The 11,686-nt window shown below is 24.4% G+C and overlaps 1 protein-coding gene across 1 annotated transcript; it reads left to right on the top strand.

Annotated features, from left to right (window-relative positions):
• The first annotated feature begins 1,999 nt into the window (after window positions 1–1,999).
• LOC112729056 (alcohol-forming fatty acyl-CoA reductase-like) lies at window positions 2,000–11,485 on the top strand. The gene is made up of 10 exons (XM_025779432.1): window positions 2,000–2,078; window positions 5,055–5,158; window positions 5,344–5,546; window positions 6,520–6,620; window positions 7,061–7,253; window positions 8,612–8,773; window positions 9,322–9,403; window positions 9,663–9,935; window positions 10,830–10,957; window positions 11,323–11,485. Exons 1-10 carry the CDS (start codon window positions 2,000–2,002, stop codon window positions 11,483–11,485), a joined length of 1,488 nt encoding a protein of 495 aa, XP_025635217.1.
• Window positions 11,486–11,686: the final 201 nt, after the last annotated feature.

Genomic DNA, 11,686 nt, shown 5'->3' with positions numbered 1-11,686 from the left:
TTTTAACTCAACTATTAACTATTTTATACAACATTAATAAAATATTTTAGTACAACTAATAGTATTATATATGATTTAGTTTTGTTTGAGTAAAATTAAAAGTATTATTTATTATTAACATATTTTTTAATTCAATTATTTTATTTGTTTAGTTATATTGAGAGTTAATTAAAATAAAAATAAATTTAAAAACTAAAAAAACGAAACTTCATATTAAAAAAATAAAAAATAACGTAACAAAAAACAATCGTTGTAATATATAAATTGAGGTAACAATTCAATTTTTTCTAAAACTAATATAATTAAATGTTAATATTAGAACTAAATTATTTAATAATATTTAAGTTATTTTAGACCTTAAATACATATATATTAGAGTTATTTTTATAACAACAACTAATTGAATAATATCATCAGCTTGAATATTTAGAATCTATATAAATTCAGACCATCTTTTTGTTAAATAAGCTTCATCATCTGTTATCTATATACTCCAGCAAGGTATAGAATAGCCACAACGAGAAACTAAACTGATATTTATTTCCATCAATGACATTGTATTAACGCACGAGAAGGTTGGCAGTTTCAAGAAAAAAAAATCACAATATGTTATAAAATTATTTTTTATTACGAAAAATTTAAAAGTAAAAAAATTAAATATATATAATACCAATCTTTAAAATTGCATCTCCAAACCTAACATAATTATTTGAAAACTAAACCTAAATTGAAAAAACTCAATCTCATTATATGCTTTACTTTAAAAATTATCTGGTAGACGTAAAAAGTATTTATTGAGCAATGACTTTCTACTAAAAGAATTAATTTTACCCACTTTTCACTAGGTTGGTCATAATATATGAGTAGATCTAACCATTTTGATTAGTAAAATAGAGTTTATTACCTCTTCGTTCAACTCTTACATCCATGTAATTAGAATCTGAATCAATGAATATAATTTGATGTGGTGCATTGTAAACAATTGCGATAAAAAACAATCGCGTTGTAACATTAAACGAAAAGAATAAGTGAGTAAGAATAATTATTAAATTATCAAAAAAATAATAGAATAATGGTAACATAAAATAAATTTTAATAACTTGTACCTTAAAAGGATTAACTTTTATGAAAAATAAAGAATACATTTTTATTCTATAAAATAGCCAAAAATAAATAATAAATTAAAAAATTAAATAAAATATTTTCGCTCTTAAATCTAGATTTATGAACTACAAAAAAATATTATATATATCTTTAGTATCACGAAATTAATTATTAATATCAATACTAATAAGATATACATATGTATAATAATAAAGAATATTAACATAGCTATTAATATTAATATTATATTTATGGTTAATTATATTTAATTAAAATTATATTATTACAATAAATAATTAAAATAATTAAAAATATTAATAATCGATAATTAATTTAATTATGTATTAAATATTAATTTTTAAATAATTATAAAAAATAATTTTTTAAAATAAGTTGAGAAGAGAGATTTATTATCCACTTAGCTTCTTATTAATCTTTTGAGGTATGTCAGGGCCAGTAATTTTGTAATTTGTAGTCATCAAATAGCCATAAATGATAATTTTAATGGTGTGAGATGGGTATGAGATTTCATCCAATGACTCACTTTTCTTTACTGGTTATATACTGACCAAAATTTAACAAAGTTGTTGGTCCAGACTTTTCCTAATCTTCTTCCGCACTTGCATTAAATGATTCCAACCATAAATAAGTCTGCCACACGTCATTTGTGTATTTCTTGTCCAAGAATAGCCACCTTTTAATTTTTAACGAAATAAATTTTTGTATACGCGTCAATGAAACATTCTCATCTTCTCCGCCATGGTGACTCAATTCACCATGCACACTTCATAGATGATGTGTATATATATAGATATGCATTCACTTGATCTTGTATCTCAGCTGGACTCTTTGAAAATTGTTCTTTTTCCTCTTACTTAATCTAAAATAATATATAATGGAGTTAGGAAGCATAGTGCAATTCCTTGAAGATAAAACCATCTTAGTCACCGGTGCTACTGGCTTCCTTGCAAAAAGTATGTATTTTCTTGCTTATAATATACATGTATATAGTTTTTAGGTTTATTCTTTCTTTTCAAAATATGTGTTACATTTATTTTTTTTCAATTCAAAACATTTAATTGTTTAGATTCATTAATTTTTCAATAAAAAAAAACAATAGATATTTTAAAATAAAAGGGTAGGTGGTGATTATGAAATTTTGAAAGAATCCTGCTAGAGAGCCAATGGAGTATTTGTATAATGTGTACAATGGATTGTTTATTTGGCCCAATATGAGTTCAAAAATGAATATTCAGAATAAAATACTACTAATTTTTTAAATACATGAACATTCAGGGTAAAATACTACTAATTTTTCAAACACAATACACCCATATTATCCAGAATAACCATCCGAGTATCAGAAATAATAAACATCTGATATCCTACTGAATTGAACATCCCTGACCACCAATTATACACATTGTACATATACTCCATTGACTCCTTATATTTTCTCATTTTGAAAACACTTAAAAAGTGTAGTTAAAAACAATATTTCTTATGGAAAAAGTTTGGTAACCAAAATTTTTCAGCCATAGTCAGCCAAAACTTTCCATATTTTACTTCATTTATATCACTTAATAACAGTTTTATTTTTTACTTCACTCTCTTATCATTCTACTTATCACTGTTCATTTTACTTATCACCGTTCTTATCAAATCTGCTAATTAATGATATTAATTAGAAAATCATATCCCTTTTTATTAGGCACTATTGTAATCAATACTTAATATTCCTTTTTATAATTTGATTTTTATATATAAAAATACAATAAAGATTAATAATAATTATATTTAAGAACGTTAATTATAATATCAATTACATTAAATAATTGCAATTGATTCTTTGTCCGTTATGGTATTTATCATCAATTATTTAAACTATATTTTATTATGTAGTTCAAATTATTTTACATATATACTAATAAATCATGATTCAAAATATTTTAATATTTTATTTTTGAAGACATTATACATTTAAATCAATGTATAATTTTTTAAATCACCGTCTTTTGATAATTTAAAAATTTATTTCATGTTTTTCAAAGTGAAAATGATTTATTTTAATTCACGTATATTTTTAAACTTTACTATAATTAGATTTGGAAAAAAAATGTTAAATACCTAAATTAATTTATTCAATTGACAAATTTATTCATAACATCCACAAGTTCATACACATAACATCCATAATTAAGTAAGATACACATAACATCCAAAATTTTATATTAATAACATCCATAATTTCATACTCATAACATTCATAATTTCATACGTATAATATTTATAATTAACAAATTTTTACAATTAATATTACCAAATTTTAAACTATGTGTCTTGTTATATATTTCAAATTATCTTACATGTACACCAAAGGGTCAAAATTTTAATATTTTTTATTTACTATTCATATGTATACTTATTTTTTTATTTTAATACGACGAGTTAATAATTATTTTTAAAATTTTATTTTTTAATTTTAATTTTAATTTTTTTATTTTATAATAGCCTATATGTAAAATATGAGTTGTATATCAGAAGTTGTTAACATAATGAAGGAGAAATTTTCGCAATTTGATTCACATTAAATTTAAAATTAACTTTTAGTATAATTAAATAAGGAAAGATAATTAATGATTTTCCTATGCCCAAACCCATGAAAATAAGATAAAAATCAAAACTTTCTCTTGTAAGATTAAAAAAAAACGTAATCTTTTTGTAGCTATTCCCTTTTCCATTTTTCCAAACCCATGAAAACAAGATAAAAATCAAAATCTTTCATCTTTATCATCAACTCCAACCACATGCAACAAGATATAATGTACTCTCCATATGCCAATAAACGAAAAAATGAAACTAAATAACATACTAACATGAATTAGATACAATGCTATGACATGCTCCAATGACCAAGGTGGGTTTTTTCTTTCTGCATTTTTTGTCTTCCTGATTTCTGGGGTAGTGGATGAAATGAGATGGGGGAGAAAAATCTTGATATCTCACTCTATGTAATTTCTTCTTCTTCTCGAATGTTAACTCACTGGATTGAAATTGCATTTTATTTGAATTAAATGTTAATAGATATTTTTAGGGATTTGATTGAAATGAAACAGAAATTAATTTTGAAAATGAAATTAATTACTCTAGGAATAAAGAAGGAGAAAGAGTGATATGTATGTTATTGATAAGCAAGTGGAGTACACTCTCTTATCATGAGACTGGCATTTAGTTTCTACTATATCTATACTATACTCTTTTTTTTGGCTACGTAGCACTCCCCATTTCTTATACATAGTATCACGAGAGTTTTGGTTAAGATTCATGGCGAATGAATTAGTCAATGTCTCAAATTCTTTCATCACTAAAAAATTCTCTTTGTCTGTACTGATCATAGACAAATTTGATAAAGATTCATTTAAGACGGGAAATAGCTTGCTTTAACACTATATGATAAACATTTTTCATTAATTATCGCGACAATTAATGAATGCTAAATAAAGAAAATTATGGCTGTTTTTGGCTAATATTTTTTTGTTACTAAACATTTTCCATGAGAATATTAGAAGCAAAGAAGAGAAAGATGTTGAATAAAAAGAAAAATAATTGTATCTAATATACGAATGTGTTAGATCAGCTTTATATTATATTGGTGAAAATAGAATCTTATATAGCCAAGTTTTTTCAAGAATAATAATAAAAAAAAGTTTGTGACTGTTATTGCTTTTCTTTCTTGTTATTAGCCGTTGTACTTCCATCACATTTTTTTTAATTATTTAACAATAACATTTTAATTTGCTCATATTTTTTATTTTCAAATTAAAGTATTGTCAAAATCTTAAAACTACTATAATTACCAATACAATAATAGCAATTATATATATATATACTCTGTTTACTAATCTTATATTATTTCATGTGTATGTATGTTTAATTATCTGATTTTGCAGTTTTTGTGGAAAAGATACTTAGAATTCAACCAAATGTGAAAAAAATTTATCTTCTTTTGAGAGTCACAGATACTAAATCTATGGATCATCGCTTTCGCCACGAGGTAAATTATAATACTTTGTTTATACTATATAAAATTAAGTACCATAAGTTATTATTAATAAAATATATTCTCACTAAATAGTTTCCAAGCTCCATAAAATTAAGTCTCACCTAATGTATACATTTTCACTATCTTTTCTTTTTCTAAATTTGTATGGTTAATTATTTATTTTCAAATATATGTAGATCATAGGGAAGGACTTGTTCAGATTGCTAAAGGAAACACTTGGAGCAAACTTCAATTGTTTTGTATCAGAAAAGTTGAGTGTGGTGTCTGGAGATATCTCTCAACAGAATTTGGGTTTGAAGGACTCCATTCTAATGGATGAGATTCATAATCAAATAGATGTTATAGTTAATGTGGCTGCAACAACTAACTTTAATGAAAGGTACACAATAAATTCCAGATCATATATAGAATTATGGAACCGTAGCGTGTTTATATACCTTTCAAAGTTATTAACATAAATAATCAAAACATAAAATTTGTGCTATTTTTTAAGGAAAACCTTTATCAATTGATTGAGTAGTCAACTTATATGTTCGCTAAACAAATATCAAGAGGATCAAATTCTACTTTATGTATAGTAATTTATTGGGCAGCATTGAACCTTTATCACGTGAACAAATAGAATGGTTATCATAAAACAATTAATTAATACAATTAATATATATAATTAAAACTAGGCTGTGACCCCCTAAAATATCTAATTATTTGATAAAATATTTTACAAAAAAATATAATAGAAATATAACTATTTATGTTGTCTCTTTCTATTCGTTTAAGGTTTTAGAAGAATTGGTATTGGAATTAGAATTTTATATCTGAAAGGTTTAGAGTTTAATTTTTAGTGAATAACAACAAATAATAATAAAAAAAAAATCCAAAATATAATTATTCATATTTTCTCTTTCTATCAACTTAAGTTTTTTAAAAAATAATATTATAACAAAATAAAACTATTTGACAGAATGATTAAGCATATAACATAGTGGTTGCCATTATCAAAAATGAAATCAAGTTAATGATTGAATCATTTTGTGAAACAATTATATTATCACTACTCTTAAGAGTTACTTGCTAATTTAATTATTTTAATATGAGTTATTTTATTGGCTCCAAAATTATTGGATATTTTGGTATATTATTCTATTTTTTTTATTGAAGTCATGTCATTATTTTAGGAGTAAAAATGCAAAAAATATAACGAGCGGCCAAATATTTTAAATCATTTAAAAATACAAGTAAAAATTATATATATATATATGCTTTGAGATAAAACATGCATAAGTAATGGTTAAAGATTCAAAATATATAGTGTTTGTACATTAGTAAGTTTTTCTCATCTTGTCAAAATACAGATACGACGTAGCATTGGGTATCAATACATTAGGAGTTAAAAATGTCTTGAATTTCGCCCAAGAGTGTAATAAACTCATGATGCTTCTCCATGTTTCAACAGGTTAGAATGAACATATATGTTTGTGATTATGATATTTAATTGTTAATAAGTATAAAACATCGATCAACTTTTAAGAATTAGCTAATTTTTTATTATAAAATTATTTTCTTAATCTCTATATTTTTGGAAAATTTAGGATTTAACATTTAAATGTTAGAATTCAGAATTTGAAAAAGTTAATTGGCTAATGTTAGAAAAAAATTAGCTTCCTAATTAAACTTATTATTATTATTATTATTATTATTAGTCAATTTTTTATTATATAATTATTTATTTAATTTTTATTTTTTAGAAAAATTTGGAATTAAAAATTAGTTAATATTGACTGAAAAAATTAGTTCTCTATTCATTAATGTATTTAAACGGTAAAATATATTATTATTATTATTATTATTATTATTATTATTATTATTATTATTATTAAATTGCTTGTTTGTTAGCTTATGTATGTGGTGAGGGAGAAGGACTGATATCAGAAGATCCACACCATATGGGCATGTCACTGAATGGAGTGCCAGGATTGGACATTGAAAAGGAAATGAAATTGGTGAAACAAAAATTGAATCAGCTTCAGCTGGAAGGAGCAACCCAACATGAAATTAAACTTGCCATGAAGGACTTGGGCATGGAAAGGTTTTTGTGTACACTAACACTAGTTATAAGCATACCACATGAATATTCATATTATTCCTTTTAACCGAAGTAAAGTTTCAATTTGGTTTTTAACTAGTTTTGCGTTCAATAATATAATTTCGTATTTAAACCATTTTTGTTACATAAAATTTAATTTTTTTAGTTAGAAATATAATTATTCATGTTACCTTTTTTCTATGAGTTTAAATTTTTTAAAAAGAATGATTTTATGACATCTTTAATCATTCAAATTACGCGATAAAAAAGTTTTTTGATATTTAAAATAATAAATTTGTTTCTTAAAGTTAATTAAAAAAATGATAATTTAACATTCTTAGCTTACTATATACAAAAGAAAGCATGCACTTTCATTTTTTTCGAATGATTAAGAGTGAATTTGTATATATAATAGAAGAATGTTAAGAAATAAATTTATCATATTAAATATAATTAAATAGTATTTTATTCACTATTTATTTGGTTTAAAATCTGAATTATTAATAAAATAGTAAGAGATGATTATTCAATTATTAATAAAATAGTAAGAGATAAATTTGTGCCACGCAGAAATTTCCGAATATCAAATTGGGTTTTTATTCTTTAACTAACTTCTATAAATAATTTATATATATAAAAAATATATTATTTAGTTTGTCATCTTGCTATTTAAAATTAACTTATTCCCTTATCACCGCGACAAAATATTTTTGTGATGGTTTCGTTTATTGCTTAGCGACGGTTTTAATTACCGTTAAAATTTTTTGAGACTGTTATAAAACCGTTGTCAATTTGAACATCATTAGTGTACTTAATGACAATTTTAAGGGTTATGTTACATGTACACCAAAATCAGTCATTAGAATTAGCTATTAGTATAAAATATATGCTAAAATATAAATACACATTAAAAATAAATTAAACCATACATGTATTTATATACAAATATATTGGTGGCTGATTTTAGTGTACAAATAGCATTTTTCTAATTTTAAATATCCATTAATAAAATTATTAAATAATTCACGACAGATTAAAACTGTTGCTAAATTACTTGAAATTTAGCATGCACGTATATACGAAATGCGATGCCTATTATACTCTCTCCTAGTTACTTGGTATGAAATTTTGTACAAAAATTAATTAATTAATAATTAACTAACTCTTTCTACTTACAGCTTTTTAGTTATGGTGTAGTTAAATTAGGAGCAGTTACATAATATATAAGCCAATAAATTGCATGCATGTGGCTGCAGATAAATTATGCTTTGATGTCATTTGTCATTTATATATTCAGTGATCAAGCATTAGATTTAATTGCTCTATTATTTTCACTAAATTTTATATTTAATTAATCACAGAGCAACTCTATATGGATGGCCAAATACATACGTCTTTACAAAAGCAATGGGCGAAATGCTTTTCACAACTTCAAAAAGAAACATCTCTATTGTTATTATACGTCCTACGATAATCACCAGTACTTACAAAGAACCTTTTTCAGGTTGGATCGAAGGTGTAAGGTATAATATATCGCATTTGACACACTTAATTTTATTATGTTTGCATTAGAATAAAGTGAAATATGATATATCAAGAACTAGCTAAGTTATCTGCCTAAAATAAAGCTTAAATTATTAAGTATAGTTATATATAATAATGTTTTTATGCCTAATAATTTGATTTTTCTTTCCCTTTTCGGCAACTCAAAATTTATGTTAGTCTAGGCTGTGTTTGTTTATAAATACGAAACATTGAATACAAAGACATAAAATTATATTTGACAGATGAAATTATAAAATATAAATAAAAATATTGTGTTTTAAAATGTTAAATTAATGTTTTATATTCTTTCTGACATGAAAGATACATAGATAATAGACAACAATACAATTTAATTTTTTTTTAATTTTTAATATCAATTTTTTATAATTATATTTTTTATCATTTTATTTATTTAAAAAAAAAAGATAAATTAGACATTCTATATTCTATTTTCAATGTTATATCTTATGTCCATTTTATGTATCATTCATTATCTTAACTGTTGAGTCATTTTAATTACATGTAGAACTATAGACAGTATTGCTGTTGCGTATGGTACCGGAACATTACCATGTTTTATTGGAGATATGAAGGGAGTTACCGATGTGGTGAGCCACTAAACAAAGCCTTTCTTCTTAATTAGATAATGAAGTCTAGAATACTATACTAGGAATTAGTAGTTACTAAATATCTAAATTTAAATTAACCCCATTCTCCAAGACTCAACTAAATTATATACTTATTATATCTAATATTATGTATTTATTTCAAAGATAATATATAAATGTAATAAAATAAGATAACTTTAGACTAATTTTTATTGATAAAAAAACAAAGGTAACGATATTAATATTGAGTTTGATGCAGATACCAGGTGACATGGTGGTAAATGCAATGCTGGCAGCGATAACGGCACATGCAAATCAGCATAGCGATGATATTACCATATATCATGTGGGTTCCTCTGTTAGCAATCCTGTGACACTCCACAATATCTGCAAATCCGCGTTTCGATATTTCACTGCAAAACCTTGGATAAATCGAGATGGAAAGCCTGTCAAAGTTAAAAAACTTATCATGTTGAATAACCTGGCAACCTTTCGCATATACATGTTCATTTGCTACTTGCTTCCTTTGATGGTTAGTTATTTAAAGGTTTAATTACTCTGTTGGTCCCTGTAGTTTCACCAAATTTTTAATTAGGTCCTATACTTTTTTTTCTTTCAATTGGGTCCTTACACTGCTTTAATTTTATAATTAAGTCCTTTCTAGTATAAAAATTATTAGAGTTAACTGAATATTTCTTTGCAAATCGAAGGTATTTATAATTAAAAACTTAATTAAATCTTTGATCGCATGTATTTTGGTAAAAATATTATGTTAATTTTATCATTTTTAACATGAAAAGGACGTGATTACAAAATTAAAAGTAGTATAGGGACCCAATTGAAAGAAAAAAAAGTATAAGGACCTAATTAAAAATTTGGTGAAACTATAGGGACCAACAGAGTAATTAAACCTTATTTAAATCCACGTTAAAATTTCTTGATATTTTTTAATTATAATGGCTAATGCTAATAATAGTGTTTTAAATTGCAGTTATAACTATTAGAAATAAGAGACTAAACTGGAGAAAGAATTTGTGTATGATTGAGTATATTCAAGTTATGTGAAATGATATAATATAAAAGGGTATTTAGAATTATAATAATAAAGACGTAATCTCCTATAATAAATATTCAGATAAACTAAATAATACTAATTGATCCTAATTATATTCTAACAGAAACTACTATTGTTTTGATTTGTCCGACAATACTGCATCTTTAGTAATGGTTGGTTTTTGTATTAACTGTGTGCTATAAGTTGTTGGTCTCACTTGTTTATGTTGAAGTTGACGTCTTTTGTGATTTTTGTAGTCTTGTATTTGAGTTTCTTCATTTTTTATTGAATCTTTGTGAGAGTGTTATGTAAATAAGCTGATTTTGGTAGTTTTAGATGACAAGGTGTTTACAGAGTTTACATTTACCTTAGGTACTTAATCTGGTGAATAAAGTTTTTTACAAGAATTTCCAAGAAGTATATACCAACTCTTCCAGAAAGATCCATGCTATTATACGAATGGCTGAACTTTACAAGCCTTATGGATTCTTCAATGGCATGTAAGTTAACTTTAAATTAGTAGTTTCGAAAATAAGATATTACATAGTGTATATTACGGTATAAGACTTTGACTTGGTTTTCAATTTTTTTTGAAGTGGTTATTTTAATCTCTAATCTTTAACGTTCATAAATTTACAAGTGTTCAGAGACATACATCAATTCCAAAACGCAACATACAAACATGAACTGACTTGTCTCATCACTGTTTGCAAAATTAGATGAATTAATTTAATGACCACTAAAAAATTTGAAAAAACTAATTTAAGATTTTATTTAGTATATTATATAAAAGTTAATTATTTAATATATTATGTGTATATATTAATTAGTCAACTCACAATAGCTTAGTTTATTTTTCAAACAGATTTGATAATATGAACACAGTAAAATTGTTAGCAGCGGCAAGACAGGGCATGGACCCAGAAGAAATGGGTCTGTTTAACTTTGACCCAAAAGTTATTGATTGGGATGACTACTTCATCAATATCCATTTTCCTGGTGTCGTCAAGTCTGCCTTCAAGTCATAATTAAACATGTTCTTCACATTATAAAAGTTGTATGTGCGTGGCACTTTATTATATATTTTCTTATGATAGTTGAAAAATATTACTACTTACAATAAAGGATGCTTTGAGTTTTATAGACATGTAATGTGAAGATCTTGTTATGATTGTCGTAAAAAGATTTTCCCAGCCTATTTTTATTTGTAATAATAACGAGAGAGCCAT

This window comes from Arachis hypogaea, chromosome 12 (genome assembly GCF_003086295.3).
Source record: "Arachis hypogaea cultivar Tifrunner chromosome 12, arahy.Tifrunner.gnm2.J5K5, whole genome shotgun sequence".
NCBI lineage: Eukaryota > Viridiplantae > Streptophyta > Magnoliopsida > Fabales > Fabaceae > Arachis > Arachis hypogaea.
This window is presented reverse-complemented; position numbering and strand designations above follow the sequence as displayed.

Bases quoted from the DNA above. Each gene is read 5' to 3' on its own strand.
- LOC112729056 (XM_025779432.1), top strand. From the start codon at position 2,000: ATGGAGTTAGGAAGCATAGTGCAATTCCTTGAAGATAAAACCATCTTA. The intron at 5,159-5,343 runs GTAAATTATAAT...AAATATATGTAG, and splicing joins ATCATCGCTTTCGCCACGAG to ATCATAGGGAAGGACTTGTT. The intron at 6,621-7,060 runs GTTAGAATGAAC...CTTGTTTGTTAG, and splicing joins GCTTCTCCATGTTTCAACAG to CTTATGTATGTGGTGAGGGA.